Here is a 23,270-nt window from a genome sequence, read left to right as displayed (position 1 = left end):
TATATATAGCTTTAGATCAGAGCGGATGAAACGGGAATGACTGCACAAAATAGGAAGTAATAAATAGGCCCAGTGCCGCCCAAATAAACTTTGCCCTGTCATGTGACCGCTTTCAAAATAGGGATATCTTTATTTCTCGTCGACAGTTTAAAATGAAGTTTGTCAATCTGTTTGGGAGGATGAAATCAGTGGTCATTGGGATGATTCATGTTCGGGCTCTTCCAGGTTAGGCATATTAATTAATAAAGATAATAATTTGCCATTCCGTGGATCATGATTATGCAGGACAATTTCCACTCTAGGCTACTGTTTTCTCAACAGGCACCCCCTTGAACACTGCAACCTTGCCGGAGATAACCGAAGAGGCCTGTCGTGAAGTGGAAAATTACCAAAGAGCTGGACTCGTAAGAGCTAGGCTAGACCTACTACAAATCGTGAAATATACACGCCTGGACAGTTAAAATATTCCCATTTAGTATAATTTCTTGTGCACAATGGCCGAATTAAATAAGTAGCCTATGTCCTCTTTGTAGACGAAGTTGTGGAGACGTAGCATAAGCCTATATGGTAGCTCTTAAAAAAATGTTAATGGACAAGACCACCATTTGCCAAGAAAACATGTAGGAATAGCCTAAGATTTGAGACGGGCAGAACATTGATTTATTCTGTAGGCTATCATTTCGGAACCGTGTGGATACATATGGGGCAATTCCCCAAGAACACTACTTATTTTAAGGAGGTGGAAATCTGCTTTGCATTCTGCTCTTATATGGCTCAAAATGTAGGCTAGGCCTAACATGATTGTACAGGCCATAAGTAATTGACTATCTCAGTGGTCTTGGAATTATATAGGCTTAATGTTTTTGTATGGCCTGTTAATGTCAGATTTTGACATTATGGAGGGATCTTATTGTGTTTACGGGTGCATCCTACCCTAGTTTAATCCCAGATAGCAAAATCAGATTGGCAGATATTGGACCACAGCCTTGCTGGTGCCACTTCTGGTCCACTGTATATAAGTATATAAGTATACTCTTTTGATCCCGTGAGGGAAATTTGGTCTCTGCATTTATCCCAATCCGTGAATTAGTGAAACACACACAGTGTACACACAGTGAGGTGAAGCACACACTAATCCCTGCGCAGTGAGCTGCCTGCATCAACAGCTGCGCTCGGGGAGCAGTGAGGGGTTAGGTGCCTTGCTCAAGGGCACTCAACTCTGTTGGACCTTCATCACCTTTAAGTTGTTGTGAATATTATAAAAACATAAAATGTTATTGAAAATGAAGTAGGCTACAACTGAAAGTTTTAAAAAGTGTTTGGACCACATCTGGCAAATGGTGAGGCATTTTTCGGCAAATTGCCAGTGGACTGCCTGAAAACCAATTAGCAAAGTGCCAGTAGACCACCAGATTAGGTCTGTAACTAACGATTATTATTTTCATATTAAACTAATCTGCCGATTATTTAAATGATTAGTTGTTTGATTGATAAAATGCCAGAATATAGAGAAAATGTTTAATCATTGTTTTCCAAAGCTCAAGATTATGTCTCTAAATACCTTGTTTTGTCCACACACTAAAGATATTTAGTTCACTGTCATAGGGAGTAGGTAAAGCTGAAAATATTCAAGTTTAAGAAGGTACAATCAGAGAATTTTGATGTATTGTCCTTAAAAAAATGACACAAACTGATTAATCGATTATCAAAATAGATGGCGATTAATTTGATAGTCGACAACTAAACAATTAATTGATTAATAGTTGCAGCCCTACACCAGATCTTTCCACCAGCCTATTTCTAAGATATTGATAGTCCTTTACAATTATTATGCAAACATTATGCAACAGATAGAGGATGCTTTTCATTTGGCTGGCATGTTAAAAAGTAGTGGATGCTTCCTTGGCCCATCCTTCATCCATTCACCAAGTTTCATGAAAATTGTTCAGGTATGTTTTTGCATAATTCTACTGACAGACAAACAGCATCGAAATACTTCTTTATTTTTCATAGGTGAGCTGACATTCAAGGTTCCTGGAATAATACCAATGAGCCCTAAGCCTGTCCTAATCAAAAATCACAAGGACACAAGAAGCCCTATAGACCCTCAATTCATGATAAAACAAAATGTGTGATATAAAATAATATTATACAGGTTCTGTTAGCTATTGGATGTTTATAGGCATATTGAGGCATGCCTAGTTAATGTGTCTGTATACCTCATGTGCAGGATGGATTGATAATTGAGAACATGCACGATATTCCATACACATTTGATGTTGGACCAGAGATCTGTGCCAGTATGACAGCCGTCTGTGCTGAAGTTAAGCGTCTCTGTCCATCCATGCCACTTGGAGTCCAGGTCTTGTCTGCCGCCAATCAAGCTGCACTGGCTATAGCACTTGCTTCAGGTGACTACTGAGATTCCTAATTTCTTCAATGTTTTTAACAACATAGCTGGAGGCTCATGCAACTAACTGAAAAACAATTCTTTGTAATAAGGATGAACAGTAAAAGTTCTGCTGAATGCAAATCCCTGTTTTGCTATTTCTTTGCACAGCATTTGTGGCCTACAGTGTATAACCGATGCAAATGACTGTCTTTAACCAAGGTCTGGATTTTATCCGAGCGGAAGGATTTGTATTTTCACATGTTGCTGATGAGGGTCTCCTGAATGCTTGTGCTGGAGATCTTTTGCGATACCGCAAGAAAATAGGAGCACACCATCTACAGATCTTCACTGATATTAAGAAGAAACACAGGTAACCTAAAGTATGAAAAACAGGTAGCACCTTCTCTACTGTGGATATTATTAACGATGAGACCATGGGGATGTTTAACATTTAGGAAAATTGCAGAAACTGCATGCCATGAAACAGCAGGGGTAACAAATTCTGTTTCAGCTCCCATTCTATAACGGCTGATGTGGGAATTGTTGAGACAGCCAAAGCTGCAGAGTTCTTCCTCTCTGATGGACTCGTCATTACGGGAACAGCCACTGGGGTTCAGGCTGATCCCATTGAACTCAGAGGTGAGTCGTCGTTGTTATACCAATATATTGTATTTTCCATTTATTGCACCAGTGCAAACAGTGGTGCGAATTGCTATTATTTATTCTGCAAGAAATGAGGAGTAATTTTAGGTTTGCCATATTTCCGGCAACTAGGGTCAACTAACTGGCTGTCAGTTTGTTTTCTGGCTGCTATTTACAGTTCACATGCAACCCTGCCTCTCTGTGTTCTGTATGTCACCAGTTACTATGTTAGCCCTGCAGACTGCCAGGGGTGGGGTAGGGACATTCTCTTTGTGATTAATGTGCAGTGCCCTGAGAGATCAGGTGACATTTTAGTACTTGGGACATTTTTGAAACGCATTGCTGACAGAATAACAGTCTAGTGCCTTAGGTTAAGTTAATATAATTAGTTAGTAAACACCGAATCCACAATTATTAAATGTATAGGCTACATATAGGAGTGCAGTCTGTCATATCTGGTGCTCCAGAGGATCACCGTTGTACAGCTGAGTACATACAGCACCAGATAACTAAGAGGACATCTGCCGTGATGGCTGCTTTGGTAATTTAAACGTGATTTAACTTACTGTTCCAATGAAACTATTACTATCTTGTTTTAGAATGGTTAATGTTAGACTGTCTGTATAATCTGTATAGATCACAAAGCTCTAGTCAACTTGTTATTTGCAATGACAGTCACAAGAGTAGCCTACAAACTACACACACAAACATATATCCTGCAGGGTTAAAAGTTTATTTCATGAAACCAGCACTACTCGGTTAAGTTATACAACCCTCTTTCCAAATAAAATGGTATGCTATTACTGTCCCAAAAATGTCCCATTCTTGCCTAATATAGGATTCCAGCTGCTCAACAGTCCGGGGTTGTTTGTTGTCTTTTTCAGTTCATGATGCACCAAACTTGACAGGTCTTGATTGCTGATAGGCCATATTAGCACTGAATTCTTCTACTATGGAACCATGCTGTTATAATATGTGCAGAGAGCAGTTTGGCATTGTTTTCCTGAAATAGTTCAGGTCTTCCCTAAAAAAGATGGCAGCATATGTTGAAACCTGTATCATTCAGCATTGATTGTGCCTTTCAAGATGTGCTAGCTACCCATTACCATAGACACTAATGCACCCCCATACCATCATAGATGCTGGCTTTTGAACTGTGCACTGACAACAAATTGTATGGTCCCTCTCCTATTCAGCCTGGAGGATGTGGAGTCCATGGTATCCAAAAAGAATTTCACATTTTGATTTGTCTAACCACAGGACAGTTTTCCACTTCAGTCCATCTTAAATTATCTTAGGCTCAGATAAGATGGCGGCATTTCCTGGATCATGTAAAAAAGTGTTTTTTTTTCTTTGCTTGCATGGTAGAATTTTAACCAGCATTTGCAGATGAAGCGTGAAACTGTGTTTATCTGAAGTTTTCCTGAGCCCATGGTTTCCATCAAAGACTTAGGTCTGTTTTCAATACAGTACCATCTGCGTTATTTGTATATTATTGAATTATTTGCCCACACAGTTTTTCAGTCATGAATACCTCCACATCTTTACTTATGAGGGACTCTGCCTCTTTGAGCTACTCTTTTTTTATACCCAATGATGTTGCCAGGTAACCTAATTAGTTGTGAAATGTTCCTCCTTGTGTTTTTTTTTAGCAGGGTACAACTGTTCCAGCCTTTTGTTGCCCTCGTCCCAACATTTTTAGACGTGTTTCTGGCATTCCATTTAAAATTAGTGTATATTTTTATAAGATGAGAACAACTTTGTTTCAACATATATGTTGTCTATGCCCTTTTTTTTAAATAAATATGGGTTTGAGTGATCAATGTGCTTATTTACATTTTACACAGCGTCCAAAACTTTTTTGTTTTAGAAATGCAGTTACTGTTAGTTTAGGCATATGTAATGGTAGCCAGTTGGTACAGCACTGTGCATTGAGTAAACCTCATTCTGACATCGGATGTGAAATGCTACGACAAACACTAGCATCTGTGGGTTTCAACCTCCTTGCTAGCACGGCCCCCTCTTATGTCTGGGGTTGAGAGTTTCAGTCCTGCATAGGGGTGTACTTGTTTAATGTAGGTAATATCTTATCAATAACATTTCATTTAGAATTTGCTACATATAAACAAGAAGCAGTGGGCTGTCATTGGTTATTTTGTTGGTCAGTCAGCAGGTTCTTCCTCTCTAGTTCTCAATTTCTTTCCCAGTCCACCTTTCTTTCTCATTCACTTAAACATACGGTGACATGCAAATAGCCTCATTGATTAGGAATGCAATCCTTTTTCTATGTCGACAGCTACGCTCCAATACTGCAAACCACTCCCAGCCTCCAGCATGTCCACTCTTGTACAGACATTGTCACTTTTTCCGCAGTTGATGAAACCAAAAGTCGGGATGTCCAAATGTATTAGTGCAATTCAGTTCCTCATGCAACCTCCATATGCTATCTGTTTACTTATTTGTGCCTTTTGGAGCAGAACTTTAGATTACAGTTTTGCTCCTAAGTGCCCAATGTGCCCATGAAGCTGGCCCACTGACCTTATAAAGAGCAACCCTGCCTGGGGAGATAAGATGCTGTACAGTCTGGTCCCAGACAGGGCCAGCCATGGGCATACGTCCCGCTCCCTGTCTATTCCTTCTGCAGGGTTTGCTCGAGCTAATATAGACACCGACATTGCCGGCTATTTTTAAATCCTGCTTCCAGATGGCTGGTGAGCATGCAAGCCTGTAAACACACAGGCATGGAGAAGAGGCATAGCCCTGCTGCCTAGTTTTGGAAGGCTGCCTGTCACCCCCTTGGTGCTGCTCCATTAGAGTGGTTCTGTGGTCAGCTGGGGGACGGAGTTGCCAGTAGAACTCAATTTAACTGGAAGCAATCTCAGACATCATGGCCACACGTGCTGAGCCTGCCCAGAATGCCTCATAGTACTAGACTGTAAATCACCAATTGGACAATCATAACTATGTTGTTTTGGTTTCTTTTCAGAGGTTGCACAGGCTGTGAGAACCCCTGTGCTGATAGGCTCAGGGGTGACTGAAGACAATGTGCAGCACTACCTCGATGCAAACGCTATGATTATTGGCTCCCATTTCAAAAGAGGAGGATATTGGGCCAATGAAGTGGACCCAGAGAGGGTGAAAAGGTTCATGGGAAAGGTGGATGAACTCCGGAAGTGAAGCAGTGCACAGTATTCCGTTCAGTGGCAATGTATCTCTGTGGCTATTTTTGGTAAATACAACTGTAAAACATAAGCTTCCAGTCATAGCAAATTATGCTGTATTCTCATAGGTTCAAGTTAAAAATCCACAGCAAGTTTATGAAAACATATTTATTTGACTTTTTTTCAGAAGGGTGTTTTATCAAATATATATACTCGGTAATACAAAATGACTTTTACAAATATTTACAAGATTTCCGCAACGAAAGTAGCAAACATTTCAGAGCACACCACAATTTAGCAGTTTCATAAGTGAAATGCATTTTGCACACTCAAACCCTAGCTGTATTCTACTACACGCAAAAAGGAATAAATGTACTTGCAGATAATTAAGTTATTTTTGTTTTTGACACATTACGAATGCAGGTATCAATAAACTGTTTAAAACATGATCACTGTTAAATATAACATCTGTAACCAAATACACACAATACAAAAAGAAAATTTAGATTTTAAGTAAAAGGTGAGGTCAACTTCAGTCTACTCGGCTGAAAATGTGTAACAGTATCAGAGTTAATCAGCATTATACGGCAGAGTTTTGAAAGAATGCCATACAAAACTTCCACTACGGACACAACATATACCTCACAAATCACTACATGCATCATAGAGATCAGAAACACATCATATCCAGGTGGTCAGGGTCATGTCAGAGCTCAAAGGTCAGGATTTCAGTGGCTGTAGATAGGGGAGCCTCAGGGAGAGCTCAGTAGTTGCAAAGGCGTTGGCAGGGCTGCTTGAAGAAGCCATAGCGACGGTCGGCTGGCGAGAAGCGAATCCTTGCAAGGTTCTGCCTCTGGAGGGCACTTCGGGACAGCTTTCTGCGGTCTATCTGGGTCTTGCCACACTGGATGGGGAGCACGTCTGCACTGCATGGCAGGGGGCTCCCCCACCCAGCAAGTCTCCACAACAGGTGGCGTTTAAAGGGCACAGGCCTACAGAGATAGTCACATTATTACAGAAAAGCCCCAAGGCTTATCTATCTGCAAACGTGACACTGAAAATAGCCTCAGCACTTGCATTAGGCATGCAGAGCTGTTTTACATGTGGTCTAGCACTCTAATTCCAGATCTGGATCAGACATTTCATGACATGGACACACCTGTCTTACTCAGCTCAAAAACAACTTTCTCCCAGCTGTCTCTTTCTGTCCATACTATTCATTATATAGACACAAAATCATATAAAAATTAGGGCTGTCAAAATAACTGATTAATTTCGATTAATTTCGAGCTGTTCTAGTCAGTAAAAATTAGACTGTAAAATGAAGGAGAGAGAAGAAAACGTGCTGCCTGGATCATTGATTGGAACATTTACTTTTAAAAAAGGCCTGATGGTGTTGATAAAAAATAAAGTGTTGAAAATAAATCCTCTGCAATGTCTGCAGCAAGGAATTTGCATATCACCGGAGTTCATCAACTCTATAGTCGCACATCAATGCAAAGAAATAAGTGTTGACATTGAGGGGAGTGTTAATTTATTTTCATTGTGTCCCCTAGGTTATATCTGTGGCCTGAAATGCCTTGTATGTGAAAAAAGAACTTCTTCCCGAAGCACTTTTGAATTTATTTCCTCAGCATATTAGCTCATATCATAGATTATTATGGCAATTATTTGAACAGTGAAAATAATAATAAAAGAGTCTTTGAACTTTAATGTCACTAATGCTGATTATTCAATGATTCATTTGAATTTAAAAATATTTAAAATACTTTCACAGCAAAAATTATATATGCGATTAATTTAGATGAATTAATCACAGAGTATGTAATTAATTAGATTCATTTTTTTAATCGATTGACAACCCTAATAAAAATGTAAGACCGGCTTTACGGTACAACATCGGCAGATCATGAAATTGAAATACATTTAGTCACCACACCAGCAGGCTTCTATCTGGTGTGCTCTGCATAGTGTTGTCACTCTAGACTCCCATTTAAAAGTGGCTATCCATAAGACTTGTGGTATCCAGAGCACAACTACTGACTATGGCACCCAGGTCATGATAATATGGAATATGAAAATAAACTAAAACCTTGGTGGGAAAATCCACAAGAGGTATCTGTTTGTTTACCTGGGAGAACCCTCTTCGTCTTCATCCGATGAGAGTTCTTCCTCTTCCTCTGTTCTTGGTGACACCATCTTGTACACAGACATGCTTGGATGTTCAATCAGAAGATTCTCCAAAGGGTCAACATCAGCAGAGGACAGAGACCGGCCTTCTAAAAGACAGTGTTACATTTAGTAAAACAATATAGTAACTACCCATAGCAAAAAGGACATGCTGTGTCCAATATAGATTATTGTTTAATATAACACTGTTTTACATTGAAATGACTGTATATTATAATTTAATACTGTATTATTATATTTTAAATGGACCATGTGAAGACATCAGCATGCTGTTTGACTCACCATGAAGGTTGATTATGATCCATTCACCGTCGTCATACTCCAGTAGATCCTCACCATTTTCATTCTGAACACTGTTGCCTCTTATAATGGCATCCTCAATGTTGCCAAGGATATGGGAGAGCAACTTTCCGATCATTATAGAGATGTCTTGAGTGCCCCCTTTGATGAAACTCTGCAATTACCACAATGGTGAATTAGGTTGCCATCTACAGGTTTGAGAAAGTTTTTCATGTTGTTTTGAGTCTGAAATATCTGACCCTGATTACACCTAAGATAGGCATGTGGAAATTACAAATGGAAAGAAACGTGTCACACTGGAAATAGAGTCCACCTTGCATAATCATGAGAAAAAGTAGCATGCACATCTTGTCTTATGTCTGGTTATGGCTCTTGGCACTCAAGCTGGCTGGCCTTTGACTTGGTATCCTTTACCCCAGTTTATTTTAATCCGCTACTCAAATTCCTCTCCAAATTTAGAACGGATTTTCATAATATCCTTAAACACACAACACTTTTATCAGAATCAGATTAGAATATGAATAAAGGGTACATGAAAGTATGGAAAAACAGTATTCAGTTATACAACCAGAGAGGGTTAATACAACCTATGTTCCCTCATGCAAGGAGCGTGCAGGTCCATTTAAAAAAAGCAGACAGAGACAGAGACACTAGGCCCTGCTTAAGGTACATGACAGTTTGCATGCAACATCAGCAAGAATGCATGACACAGTATCACTTTTCCGTTTGGTTGTTTGATAGACTACAATTCCTCACAAATTGCAATATAAACACCACACTTGTCTACGGGTAGGCTATGTCTTCTCTATTTCTCCCTAATGATAGACAACGATGTAAACAAAGAAAACTATCTAAGGAAAGCTATTCTTTCACACAAACTCGCGTCACATACGTACGTCACCGCCCATTTGGACGTGCAAACAATCTTTTGTTTGTTCGCACCTCCAAAAGCATGGCGTACCTCCCAAAAACGTCCACAAATACCCGTATGTTTGTGTGAAAGAATTTTTAAGACTTGGCACGGGAAGTCCACATCATCAACTGTAGGCTACTGTAACAAGAGTCAACTTTTGGCAAGCCACTTGAACAGGAAGGGCTGATCAGCTGTAACAGACTGATGACCTTATTTAAACTAGTGTGTTTACCCATATGTATTACAAAGACTGTACAACAGTTATCTAAACATAAAGGCGCATGCACATATGTTGGCCTACATAGTTACACTGGGTAATATACATACACCGTAAAAAGTGTGCGCATTTCAATTTTAGATTTAGCAAGATAGTTCGAAGTTAAACCCAAGATAGGCTGCTGTAATGCCCACAAATCGAAGGTAACTACTATGTCGTCGTGGAAAAGCAACACTAGAAATCACAAGAACAAAGGAATACACTGGAAAATATACAGACCATCTCCTACAACCGTATAATAGCTTACAACTGACAGTTCTTGGACATAAATTGTTACGCTATAGTTACCTGTTTAAAGCCTGATAACAATTCTTGCTGAAATGTTAAAGTTGCTGATGTCCCACTCTTTAAATGCTATGTTAAAATGTTCTCATTTGCAGGTTTGTTTATCATCATAAGACACGTCCCTGCTCGTGAACGTCACTTAACCCACCCCGTGGGTGGAGCTTCCCAAATGTAGCCTATCGAGATAACATTCTGTTCCTGTTTACGTTTTCGCCCTGGCAGACTTTCTTGTGTTGACCTTTCAGACAGACAGTCTAGTCTCATAATAAGAAATAAAATAAACGAACCCCCGTAATCTATAAGTGTCATCCGTTTATTTGTCAAGGTTTCATATTTCTATAGAAATATAGGGCTCATAAAAAGTAGAAAAAAGTAGGCATAGCCTTTTACTTCGCGGTAGCCTGTGTTGCATGGCTACTGCATGGAAATCGAGAACTGTAGGCTACAATGTGGTGCTTGTCCCATATGTAGCATGATATCTCAAATCAGGGAAAGCACAAAGCAGTCACCAAAGTTGACACACACACGCACACTCCCAGAAGTCATTGCGTTATCGTTGCGTTTCGAAACTGAATGTAATGCACCTCATATCGAAATCTCAACTCAATACGGAGAAACCACAGACAAGCGGTAAGTTAACGCCATTCGTTTATTCTTTGAATTTGGCCTACATAGCTAAAAGTAATATGGCGAGCCCACGTTCTAAAAGTCTATCGAAGGCGTAGGTAGGTTAGGCATGTTGAGAGAAGAATTTTATCATCACTGTAGATAGTGAAGTTTGGAGGCACATTGACAGGGCTAAAGCCTACTTAACCTAGGCCTATACTTTAAATAAACTTTTTGACAATTCCAGCTTACGTTCTTTCAGGGGAGGTCAGGGGAAGTTGAAGTCCATTGTAAAGAGAAAGTGGCGGCCTTTCATAATGCATCGCCTCCATATTCAGTTTTACCAGTCTAATTCGTTTTTTATGTAGGCTACTATGTCTAGGCCATTCATTAATCGTGTTGCGTGAAATGCAATTATGTTTAATTTCGACAGTATAACCGGCAGGTCTGGACAATCAAAACCTTCAACTAAAGTGACTATGCCTTCCCGAATGGACGATGTTATGCGCCTATGCAGTAACTTATCAGCAAATCAGAAGATAAAAGTTGCAGTGAAGAATTCGGGCAAAGGTGCTGCTGTTGCTGGGGGAACTGCTTTCATCGGAGGACTACTTGGAGGCCCCCCTGGACTTGCCGTAGGTAAAGTGAAAGCATTTGGTTTCTACCCGTTTCTATTTATTTAAACTTATTTATTTCAATGGTGGGAATAATGCACGCACATTACATATGAGCTTAAAATACAAAAGCCCACAGACTGTGTGGTAGCCTGGCTCAACCAGCCTACCCCAAGTAGCCTATCCTAGTGATGGGCAAATGACCCTTTGGTGAAGCTGAACCACTTGGAACAATTGTTTCGAAAATGGTTATTTACTCGAAGCTTCAGTAACAGCGACCTCTCCTGGTGAAGTGCCAAGACTGCATCTAAATTATCCCGGCTAGACAGGAGGCTTAGTAAAATAAATAAAGATTGATCAGGAGCGATCAAAGTTTTCCCACATGTCTCTCTTCCTAGATGCTTCCATAGTAATGAAAATAAATCGATACGAACAAACTAGTGCTTGTCACTGTAGACAGGGCCGCGTTTGTGCATTGGGCAAAGGGGCTGCTGCCCCGGGCACTAGGGGGCACCGGCGCGGGACATTTAAAAAATAAAACAAATGTCTTATCGTCACCTGTCTTTCCCCTTATCAATGCATGCTATCCCAGACAATAATGGCTTCGCATGAGACAATTAGGAAATATGAAAGCGGAGCTCGAAAAAAAAAGAGCGGCAGCCAGGCGTTCTCAGTAAAGGCGCCGCCAAAACCACGGCCGTGCCAAGTGCGCGACTGTCGCGTATCAGGCTACTCGAGAGAGAATTGCCCGTGTGTGTGTTCACACCAAATAGGCCTAGGCTACCATAACTTCCTAACTCTGCACAGTATTCCATTAACTGCATGACAGTAGGCTATTTACAATTTTCTGTAAAGTAAGTTTGTAAACACGTTATCAAAATCAACTTAATGCAGAACTATGCACGCGCGCACCTTTTGTTTGAGCAGGAGAGCCTACATACGCATGCTACAGAAGTTGTCGGCTAGCTTGTTGTTTTCTATTACTATCTATTAGTGATGCACCGATGTGAAAATTGTGGCCGATACCGATAACCGATATTAATTTTGCTGTTATGGCCGATACCGATATTTACCGATGTCGATATATCTGTATAGAAAACACATTCTTATGATAATCAAATAAAGAGCTATTTTCCAAAATGCATTTTTTTAAATAACGTTTCAATAGCCTACCTTAGAACACCAGAGGATTACAATATAATAGAATATATCTGTATTATTTTATATCCTGATATAAAAAGAGAGAATACTGAATGTCTGATATTTATGACAGCACTTTATGCAGATTAGCCTATAGGTATGGCACACTATAGGCCTACTATTTATATTACAACTCTCCCTCTTTAATTCAGCTGTGTGGTTGAAGCCTGGAAATATTGTAAACAAAGTAGCATAGTCGCATAGTTGGCTAGCTTATCATAGTCTACTGATTGGACTGTTCAGTTTCCCCATGTGTGTTTAAGTTTAAAGGTAATACTTGTTTTCCTTGGTACAGGCACTTTTGGGAAACATTGGTATTGAGATGATCAGTCAACTTGAAACCAAGAGTTTTAAACAAATATGTGCAGCATGCTAATGTTGCTAAGCAGATTTAATAGTAATTTAGCTAGTCGTCTTCTATGAGTCCTTGCTTTCACGATTGTAATGTTTTATTTGGATTGCGTTGGCCGAGTCGCGCGTGTCCATTGAGTGAGCGAGAGAGAAGGGTGTTGTAAAATGGTGTTGCGGCTCCTTTAAGAGAGCTCCGTGTGTGTGTGTGTGTGTGTGGGAAGCTGGGAAGGAGGGAGATAGAGTGAGGAAGTGTATGTATGCTACTGGAGCAGAGAGTGTGGAAGTTCAAGTTGGAGTCTGTACACAGTGTGAGCGGTGTTACTGTCCGAAATAAAACTCCATAAAGTTCAGCTCGTGTATTTTGCTCATCAGAAATGGGACCGTGACCCCGACGTTATTCTATCTTATAACATCGGCCCTCGAATAACGAATCTCCCCTGCGTTTCTGACTACGGTCTGAAACAAAGCAGGAAAGGTTAACAGGGGGTTTATATGGTTTGGTAAAGTCTACAATGAAAGCAACGTAGGCTACCGCCAAGTAAAGCGGGAGATGTGTGTTGTTTATGCGGCCGCGTAAGCTGCAAAGCACTGCTATACACTAGAAAGGGTGTGTCGGTTCTGCCTTTTCACACCGCGACACAGGTTTGTGGATATGAGTGTTGCGATTTCAGTTTTGAATCGCATATCGTTACAGCCCTATTAAATTCCTATTACGACCATATAACTACATTCTGCCTGATACACAGTTATATTTAGCCTACCGCGAGAGATGTAGTGCTAGGCGTTACATGACATGCAAGCCAGCCATCAACTTGACTGCAAGCAACGCGATACAACGCAACGTTTTGAAAGAACTTTTGTCAGATGCCCAGTGTCATCTTTCTGTCAGTCTTGTTGCCCTGCTATTTTAAATAAGAAATATGATGCAATAGAAGGGCATATTTAACGGATTCAGTGTAGACAGATAACACGCTTGGATCGCTACACACACGTCAAATACACAGGAATGATTATCGGCCTGTTCACATCGGCCCTATTTTGACATCGGACCGATACCGATGTGTAAAAAAATGACCATATCAGCCGATATTATATCGGCGGCCGATATATCATGCATCACTACTATCTATGGTGGTTATCAGCACACAATGTTATAAGCTAATTCATTAACTCGAGACTCATCATGGATATAACACGTTTTAAACAACGAAAACAGAAAGGATGGAGACAGCAAAGGGAGAGGAGTTATTTCATGGGCAAGCCGCAAGCACAAGGTAGGCAAGATTATTGTGCTTGTCAAAATGGCTAGCATTACCGCTGATGATTAAAGCCATACGTCAGTGGTCCCCAAACTTTTTCTTCCGAGGGCCAGCTCACTATGCCTGGCTCTTAAGGCTACGTTTATACGGTGACGATGAAAAGAGAAGACGCAGAAGTGGCGTCTCGTCTTCATTTTTTTTTCGCGTTTAGACGAGCTTTCTCAGGGGGAAATCTTTGTTTATATGAAGACGCAAGAGTATGTGATATTCGATTGGATATGCATTCCAGACCGCTGGGTGGTGGTGTGATAGAACCCCAGTACGTCACCCGCAGATATTCTAATTTGACAGTTTAGCCAGAGAGGTAATCAAGGATCTTTGGTTTAGCGTTTAGGCGGAGACGTAACCGAATCGTCTTCAAAACTCTACACTCTGGAAGGAGTCTTCAGATTTTTGCGTCTTCAAGCCCCGATGGCGGGGTCGCCGTGTAAACGAAAGGCACTTATGATAAAAAAAATTGTCGTCCTCCTTCGCAATCGTTCTCGTATAAACGGCCCCTTGAGGGCCAGAGACTCTGAGTATATCAGTAACCTTAAATAGCTTAGTGCTGTGAACAACAACAGTCTACCTTAGTTGAATATTACATTACATTTAATCATAGGCTACTGCAATTTAATACCATTGTTAGCTGTGTTTATATTGCCATCATGCCATGTAAAATGTAGCTCAAATGAAATAATACTAATAAAAAAGACTTTAGCATTCCCAAAAGTATTAGCAGGGAGTCCCAAAAGTATATTTTATCTAAAATGTGTGAACTCTGAACTCTGTGTCTTTGCATACACAGCTCAAGTTGTGAACAAGCAATATCCTACAAATAATGTAATAATCAAACTATGAGAGTTTTATGAAGTGCTGGCAAAAACATCTGAAATGACCACCATTCTAACTTTCACTCACCTGATGAGAACTTTGTTAAGTGTGAATTTGGACGAGTGAATAAAAAATAGAAATAATTATCCCAGGAAGTCCCAGAAATATGACTTGAATAGAAATTAGTTAGTTATTAACAATTCATTGATAAACTTTTAGAATACTTTGAGCACTGATGCAGTCAGCATAGGCCTCTTTACATTGTTTGCAGGTAAGCCTACATTTCATTCAGTTTTCAATGGTAAACGCGAAACAGCGCCAAAACAACCACCAGTGGACAAAAACAGTATTACACGTGTACTGTTAAGACTCGCCATAGAGAATTAATGGGGAAAATTACGGAGGTTATAGTTTGGCGATGTCATACTCTTGTACGGGCCAGATGCTATATACCACAGATATGGCAGTGTTTCCCCTAGAAATTTTTCCAGCAGCGGTGCTATTACTTGGGGGGTGCGTGTTGTTGCGCATTTTTTTAAAAATTTTTGTTTATATCATACCTTCGTGTTTCTTTTGTGGACATTTTCAGCTTTCTTTTACATTATTGGTTAAAAATTATAGAAGAAAAATGAAATGGCACAACCCAGAAAAAGATTATTTACAATTTATTTAAATTTGTCTTAATGGCAAAGGCCACACCCAATCTGCGAGCACTTAATTTTTCTGGGCTTTTCAAAGAACATCTCTAAGGCTCTTTGGTAATTGAATTGAATTGTTGGGGGGCCATTAATGCTGACACGCATGCACGTAGCCAGATGCTCTCCTTGTAGTCTATTTCTCAGTCCCAAAACAACAAACCCACGTATAAAAAAGTAAATACTCACTTTTCTTCTACATCACTCCCACAGTTACCATACAACTCACTCACAATTAACTCGAAAAGGACCTAGGCTACTTGATTGAAGTGCGACCGTTCGTCTCACCGTCAAGAGAACGCTGAAGTTATGAGAACACGTCTTTCTGATAAGAGAATGTAGGCTCCTATGTCTAATGCCGCAAACGTAGAAAAGGTCTGTTTGTGATAGCCTATTATATGCCAACATATGCCAATATATGCTCATATTTCCTTTAACTATCAGAAAGTTTAAACAGGCCTAGACTGTGTTCGCCTAGCTTTCCCATGCAAACATTACATGTAGCCCTACGCTAACGTTACAAGTCTAGGCTACAATTAACGTTAAGACCATACACCTTGTAGCACATTGGTTTACTCTATTGCATTACTTACGTTTTAATAATTTGTCGTTGAATGTTGATGGAGGCTCATCTTTGGGAAATCAGCTCTCTGGATAAAATTGTCAGCCGGACAAGAGTTCTCAGAGTTGACGACACCGGACGAAATCAATCAGCAGAAAGAACCGCATCACAACAGTAGGCTAAATCGCAACAAACTTTTTTTCCCCATGTTAAATTCATTTCGGTATCATGAATTGGTTTCTTTTATTTGATGTAGGCTAGGAGAGGAGGATGCATGTTTCACATTAGTGTCAATGTGTCAAAGCAGGCTTTGGATCAGAGGAATTGCTCAAGCTTAACATATGGCATAGGCTACAAGCGAACTCACGGCATACAAACAGCCGTGATGAAATATAACTAATATCATTTTTATTGTCACCAGGCCTATAAGTAGGCTATTTATTGTGTAACCTACAAGTGAACGATGACACCATAGGCTACACTGTGGCGGAGCAAGACCCCATCAGTCGGATAGCTAAACAATGTAACCGTGTTCAGAACATAGGCTAGCCATATGGGCTGCAGACTTGTCTTTGGGCTTGTAATCACCTGCCGCATATATGTCCTGAATAATGAGAGGCTAAGTGCGGATTTGATGCACTTAACTTACTCAAGACTTTCAGAAAACAATTTCTAGATGATGTTGGCCGTTGTGCTTTTACAGTGTGTTAAGTGAATCTCGTGATATTATGTTGCAGCGGCGCTGAAAATCCAGCGGCGGCGCTGCGCCGCTGTTAAATACACTGTAGGGGAAACACTGTATGGTTATGGTTATGGATTTGAGGGCCACCCAAAATGAGGTGGCGGGCCGTAGTTTGGGGACCACTGCCATACGTGAACGTAGCCTTCGCTAGAACAAAACTAAAGGTAACTTTAGCCTTTATAGGGCTATACAAAGTTGTCCAAATAAATAGGTCGTTGTTAGGCGTTGTTGTAAAGATATTGCATGTGGATGTCATTAGCCTACTATGTAGACTACTTTTTAACTGACCAATGCAGGAACCTAACCGGGACAAATATTATTAAAGCGTTGAAAGTTAGGTGGGTGTGTGCGTACCATCGCATTCATTCCTGCAGGCGCCTTGACCACTTTTTTCAAAACGAGGATCAAAATAGTGATAAGTCCACGTCCACCCCTGTCCCTGACAACGTTACCGTTATCGGCTCCAACACCCCCCTTGTTTGTATTTGATGTGGCTGGGCTGTGTGTGTGCGCTAGACTGCGTGTTTCAATGTATTTGACGTCGTGGCTGGCTAGGGCTGTGTGTTAACAATGTATCATGATGTGGCTGTGTTAGATGCTTGGCAAACTCTAGGCTACAATGTTTCATGAGTTCAGAGTTCGGGAGTTGCACATTTTAGGCTGACCTGGGTACCACTGGCAGTTTTTTTCAAGCCTTAGTTTAAGTAATTAATTGATGGTAATAATATAATATTTCATGGTTGATTTTTTTTTGTGCACTGCCCCATGTTTGTAGGCTAGGCCTACTTGTTTTTTGTATGTTGGTACAATTGTATGTTGGTTAACAGTTCCACAATATAAATGCAAATTTCATTTTTACATTATCTCATAATTTAATTGCCTCTCTCTCTCTCTCTCTGTCTCTGTCTTCATATTGATAATAATAATAATAATAATAATAGTAGTAATATATATTGAAAAAAAATGGGGGCCTCTGCCCCGGGGCCCAGATGACCTTAACCCGGCCCTGACTGTAGAGGCTACAACGAACCAAACGCAATGTTGTGCAAAAGTTTTTTTGCTTTAAGTGCGCTACCATTCAGACTCGGAATGAGCCGGTGCCAGTAACAGATTTTTCAGCACCAAAGCAACCTTCGGAGCAGTAGTTCAAATGGAATTGGAATTGCAGTTAATGGTCTGAAGCACGTATCGAAGCTTCAGTGTCAGACTGCCATCACTACCCCAGCCAGGCTTCTCGACTGACTGGCAACTCTTGGTTTCTCTTGTGCCCACAAGATGGCGCTGAAATGCTGTTAGTGAGCTTTCATATCTATGGTGAGCTTTAAACTTCACCTCATGATGGTGGCAAAAAAAGGCCTATTGACAATTTAAGACTCAAGTCCGGGGTGTAGGCCTACAGACCAGTACCATCTCAGGGATAGAATCCCATTATGCCAAATGTCTATAAATGTCCAGAATTGGGTTGATAGATTTGTTTTATAAACCCCAGTCTGTATAGCCCTACTGTGAAATGGATGGGAGGTTTAGGATTCCTGTGTCTGCTTTTGAGTTGTCTAAACATATTGCAAAAAAGGAATGGGGTGGATGACATTTGAAAGGCAATTGGCAAATAAAGTTGGCGAATTAACTACATTAATTTCATGCAGTTCATGAAGCTGCCATTCATTTCAGTTCCATAAGCCCCTTTCAGACATACACTGGAATCTGGACATGATCTAGATGTCACGCAGGTGGGCTGTATGTATGAACACAAAAGGGAAAGACGCGGGTAAATTTGCACGATGGTTGGAAGCTGATGGTGTCCACTTATGACTTCATCATAATCAAATTCATCCATTCATTCTCGTTCATGACAGACTGGCACTAATTTGCAAAAACGGGAAGTTCCAGTGTAGGCTACTACTCTCCAGAATTATTGGCACCTTTACTCTCCAGACTCTCCAGAACTCTCCAGAATTATTGGCACCTTTGGTAAAGTTGACTAAAAACTTGTATAAAAAATGATCTTTTGGTGATTTATTGTAGCCTGACGAGCCAGACCCACATTAAAATGTAGGGTCTGGACACTCACCGTTCTCAGTACTCAGTCCGAGGTGCGGGATAATCAGTTGTCTTTCAAATTCCCTCTGCACGCAAAAGGACAGTGGCAGCGCTATGAGTCCCATGCGTTTCCCACCAGCGGAGCTAGTTGGCTAGTTCAAACGTTTGCCAACTTAATAAAAGCTTAACTCGTGTCACACTGTTCGCCAGTAGCAACATCCATCTTATTTGTTTTCAAGTAGCAGGGAATTCAAGCCAAACCGTTGCAACTCTGCCATCAATCATTATGTTAAGCCCACCTAACGACTCTATACACGATTTCATTGGCCTGATTAAGTTTGGATTTCTGGAGCTCACAAGCCAACGGAGAGTTGCTAGACTAGCCCTGGCAGCAAATGTAATTCGCTGCCGCTAGGGGCGCGTCTAGATTTCTAGGCTAGATTTATTGTGATCTCACAATGAAAGCAATGAGGAAAAATCCAACCTTGAAGGGAAGCAATTTTATTCAGAGAAAAAGGAAACCAATTATTGGCACCCCTAGTAATCTTACAAAATGTAAACAGAAGAATTTTTCTATTTATATTCAACTTCTTTACGTTAATCAGAGTGTCTGTGAACCCTCAGAAGTAGTTATTGACTTTTTTCCCATTAAGGTATGAAGTGACCCTAGTAATTTTTCAACATGTCAAAGACAAGAGAATACACTAAATTTATATAAAAAAGAAAGTGTGTTGACGGAAGTCGGAATGGCTATAAAAACTAGGTACCTTGTTGAAAATGCCCATTTTACAGTTATTAGTCATTTTACAGTTATTAGTCAATTAACAGGTTCTAATCAACTGAAAATGTGACAAACATGCTTGGACAAAGACCCATGGTTATCTGGCCCCCATGCACAGTATAGAGGATAGTAAGAGAGGCAAAAAATGGATAAGAACCACTGTTGGAGAGTTACAGATCATCTTGGGGTCACCAAGTCCCCCCAAAAATCTTCAAAAGTGACCTCGCTGCTAATAGATTATTTAGAGGGCATGCCAGGTAAAAGCCTTTCCAGTCATTTAATTACAAATGTAAATGGCAGGAGTTACTGAATGGTACAGTGGCTTTGTCTGGAATTGTGGTCTATTGTCAGATGAAATTAAAATTGTGCTCTTTATCAAGAACCACTTTAGGTGGGTTTGGCGTAAATAGAGGAACGACTATACTGAAAAGAACCCCATGCCTAATAAGAATTATGGTGGAAGGGCTGTGATATTGTGGGGCTGTTTTTATTCCCAAAGGCCTTGGGTACCTTATTAAGGTGCATGGTATCATAAAACCCAAGAAAAACCTGAACATTTTGAACGGAAATCTGTCAATCTCTGCCAAGACAATACAAAGGTTCATGATTGGATTATTCGTCAGGCCAATGAACCGAAACAAAAGTCCAGATCAAAACAAAAATGGTTTACTGAACACAAAATCAAGCTTCTACCATTGCCATCTCCCTGATCTAAAGTCCATAGAAAAACAGTGGGGTGAGTCAAAGAGGAGAATGCACAAGTGGGGACCTAGGAATCTGGACGATTTGGGGAGATTGGTCTTAAATCCCTTGCTTTGTATTCTCCAACTTTATGGGGTGTCATAAGAGAATATTATGAGCTGTTTTATTGTCATAGGCTTAAGAAGGTATTACAAGCCAATAATTGTGGGTGACATGTTGTTGTACCTGTTTTTAGTCTACTTTATCAAAGGTGCTGTCATGAACAATTTGTTCCGGCTTGCGAAAAAGTTCTGGATGACGTAATAATCACGTTCCGATCTCACATTAAAGGTGCGATTTGTAGGATTGTTACCGAACGTTCTGCAGGGCAAAATCAAAACACTGGTGAACGTTCTCAAGACTACCAGACGCGAGCCTCTTCTGGGTTGCCAGATGTAATGAAGACTTAGCTAACATTAGTTGACCTGCAGCTGCTTTAACGTTTCTCCAACCATGACCCAGCTACACATTACGGAAACAGTGAAAACAAAAAATACCTCTCTAACCAACGTAACATATTTAGCTGAAGTTAGCGATGCAGATGAAGTTTAGCCTAGGCTACCTGTTGTGGAGAAATATGGCCAGCTCTCGTCAGACTTGATATTCTTCGTTTGATCGAAGACGTCACCATCTCAGGAAGCTCCTCCGATGTCCACTTAATTTGTTTATTGTTTTAATTTTGGAAATTTGCCTGCCTCTCGTAGGCGTTCATGACTACAACTGACAGCTGTTGACAGTTGGCCTTTGCTAATTTGGCAACCCAAATAGAAGGACGCGCTAGGCCATTATTAATACGCTATTCTAGAATTAATCGTTCAAAACATAAACGAAAATTCCAAGACATTCCGCCCCGTAACTCATTTTTTTCATGGGTTTTACGGGTTAGAGTAATGTTGTCAAATAAGCCATTACTTCAATTCATCGTGTTTCCTTACTCTCTGACAACATATGGTGATCATTTTTGGAATGGTTACAGTTTATTTTACATTATTTCCTACATACTGGACCTTTAAAATGTTTCTCATAATTCTGGAGGATACTGTATTCTCCCTCCAATGTTATGCTCATTCCGCAATAAAGTTGGTTTAAATGGTTGATATGTTTATACAAGACCTGCATATATAACTCAAAGCTTCTTTAAAAAACAAAAACAATTTGTGATTTTATCATTTAAAATGTAGATGTGCAACATCCAATTTAAAACCAACCTTACTGCGGTTATGTACAGAGCCCAGGAGGTATCAAGATATTTTTGTGTATCGAGAGAACGTGCGCTCATTTTACTAAATCATGCACACGTTTTACTAAATTGTGCTCTCAATTTAGTAAATCGTGTGCACAATTTAGTAAAACGTGCACACGATTTAGTAAAATGTGCGCATGTTTTACTAAATAGTGCGCTCAATTTACAACAATTAAAATGAGAGCACAATTTAGTAAAATGAGCGCACTATTTAGTAAAACATGCGCACAATTTACTAAATCGTGTGCACAATTTACTAAATTGTGAGCACAATTTACTAAATTGAGTGCACAATTTACTAAATTGAGTGCACAATTTAGTAAAATGAGCCCACGCTTTCTGGATATATACGAAAAAAATTCCAGGTTTTCTCATCAACCATTTGAACTTGTCTTATTAGCATTATTGAACCTATATTGTGCACCATACCCCGACAGTTGCCTATAGTGTGTCAACCTCCTCACCTAAACCACCCAGACTATTTACTCAGGTATGAACAAGACTCACCCGGGCCGTGCCCGTGCGTGAGGGTCATGTTTGAACACTCGATTCCGCGTAAGATAGGGGCCCAATTACCAGGGCATTGTCCGCTGTACTGATGTATGATTCTATCCTGACAGGGGGTGCAGTGGGTGGACTCCTCGGTTGCTGGATGACCAGTGGGCAGTTTAAGCCCCTCCCACAGATCCTCTTGGAGCTGCCACCTAACCAGCAGCAGAAACTCTACTCTGACATCATGTCCGTGCTCGGCTCGCTGGACTGGACAGACGTGGTGCAGTTGACTGCTCTGGTCATGGGTAACGCCACACTCCAGCAGCAGGTGGTTGCCATGCTGCTCAGTTTTGCCACGAATGAGCTGAAAGCTGAGGTACGGTACGGAGATTGACCATCAGAGGACTTCACTAGAGGAGATGAACATAACTGACCTACTCTCTGGAACAAATGTGATGCTTACAGAACAGTTTTATAAGCTACTTTATGAAGGCATTGACAATGCAGATATTTGGGGTTTTTTTACCACCAAAATGCCTTCCGCCTATTTAATGTTCTGTTCTACAAATCATGCTCATAATTCATTATGTGTCCAATAACATGTCTAATGTCTAATGGTCATGTTAGCAACTAAGGAACAGAAGTTTGTCTCTTTGGCTGAGAACGTTATTAGGTAGGCACCTTAAAAACACATCAATCCTCAAAAAAGTGCCTCTCTGCTCAGAACCATGTCTACATTACCTTACATACCATTAAACTAAATTATTAGAAAGGATATGTTTTTGTCATTTTTGTATTGCAATTATCAGATACGGGTTTTGGATTTTACATCTTCTAGTTTGAAATATATGCATTTAGGGTTGTGTATTAAATTCAATATCTGAAGACAAATGGGTGATGATTCATTTTTT

At 40.3% G+C, this 23,270-nt stretch overlaps 3 protein-coding genes across 5 annotated transcripts; 2 read left to right on the top strand and 1 right to left on the bottom strand.

Moving 5' to 3' along the window:
- Positions 1-84: 84 nt before the first annotated feature.
- On the top strand, positions 85-6,644 carry zgc:162297 (uncharacterized protein LOC555865 homolog). The gene is made up of 6 exons (XM_048262662.1): positions 85-225; positions 322-404; positions 2,231-2,411; positions 2,612-2,762; positions 2,904-3,031; positions 6,021-6,644. Exons 1-6 carry the CDS (start codon positions 153-155, stop codon positions 6,209-6,211), a joined length of 807 nt encoding a protein of 268 aa, XP_048118619.1. The 5' UTR covers positions 85-152; the 3' UTR covers positions 6,212-6,644.
- Positions 6,349-10,319, bottom strand: si:ch211-260e23.9 (uncharacterized protein LOC555795 homolog). 2 transcript variants are annotated; one of them, XM_048262666.1, is made up of 4 exons: positions 10,164-10,319; positions 8,668-8,839; positions 8,327-8,474; positions 6,349-7,187 (listed from the first exon to the last, which is right to left on the bottom strand). In XM_048262666.1, exons 2-4 carry the CDS (start codon positions 8,801-8,803, stop codon positions 6,959-6,961), a joined length of 513 nt encoding a protein of 170 aa, XP_048118623.1. In that variant the 5' UTR covers positions 8,804-8,839; positions 10,164-10,319; the 3' UTR covers positions 6,349-6,958. The 2 variants fall into 2 exon arrangements, with proteins under 2 accessions (XP_048118623.1, XP_048118624.1); XM_048262667.1 differs by having other exon boundaries at positions 8,327-8,471.
- Positions 10,320-10,615: 296 nt separating this feature from the next.
- LOC125306987 (protein C19orf12 homolog) lies at positions 10,616-23,134 on the top strand. Of its 2 annotated transcripts, none has more exons than XM_048262664.1 (3): positions 10,616-10,790; positions 11,212-11,405; positions 22,488-23,134. In XM_048262664.1, exons 1-3 carry the CDS (start codon positions 10,633-10,635, stop codon positions 22,751-22,753), a joined length of 618 nt encoding a protein of 205 aa, XP_048118621.1. In that variant the 5' UTR covers positions 10,616-10,632; the 3' UTR covers positions 22,754-23,134. The 2 variants fall into 2 exon arrangements, with proteins under 2 accessions (XP_048118621.1, XP_048118620.1); XM_048262663.1 differs by having other exon boundaries at positions 10,624-10,790; positions 11,200-11,405.
- Positions 23,135-23,270: the final 136 nt, after the last annotated feature.

This window comes from Alosa alosa, chromosome 14 (assembly GCF_017589495.1).
Source record: "Alosa alosa isolate M-15738 ecotype Scorff River chromosome 14, AALO_Geno_1.1, whole genome shotgun sequence".
Lineage (NCBI taxonomy): Eukaryota > Metazoa > Chordata > Actinopteri > Clupeiformes > Clupeidae > Alosa > Alosa alosa.
The sequence above is the reverse complement of the archived record's forward strand: the minus strand, read 5'-3'. Positions and strand labels throughout refer to the sequence as shown.

Bases quoted from the DNA above. Each gene is read 5' to 3' on its own strand.
- zgc:162297 (XM_048262662.1), top strand. From the start codon at position 153: ATGAAGTTTGTCAATCTGTTTGGGAGGATGAAATCAGTGGTCATTGGG. The intron at 405-2,230 runs GTAAGAGCTAGG...CCTCATGTGCAG, and splicing joins ATTACCAAAGAGCTGGACTC to GATGGATTGATAATTGAGAA. The intron at 3,032-6,020 runs GTGAGTCGTCGT...GTTTCTTTTCAG, and splicing joins TGATCCCATTGAACTCAGAG to AGGTTGCACAGGCTGTGAGA.
- si:ch211-260e23.9 (XM_048262666.1), bottom strand. From the start codon at position 8,803: ATGATCGGAAAGTTGCTCTCCCATATCCTTGGCAACATTGAGGATGCC. The intron at 8,475-8,667 runs GTGAGTCAAACA...ACTGTCTTTTAG, and splicing joins GATCATAATCAACCTTCATG to AAGGCCGGTCTCTGTCCTCT. The intron at 7,188-8,326 runs GTAAACAAACAG...CTATCTCTGTAG, and splicing joins GACGAAGAGGGTTCTCCCAG to GCCTGTGCCCTTTAAACGCC.
- LOC125306987 (XM_048262663.1), top strand. From the start codon at position 10,633: ATGATATCTCAAATCAGGGAAAGCACAAAGCAGTCACCAAAGTTGACA. The intron at 10,791-11,199 runs GTAAGTTAACGC...TAATTTCGACAG, and splicing joins GGAGAAACCACAGACAAGCG to TATAACCGGCAGGTCTGGAC. The intron at 11,406-22,487 runs GTAAAGTGAAAG...CTATCCTGACAG, and splicing joins CCCCCCTGGACTTGCCGTAG to GGGGTGCAGTGGGTGGACTC.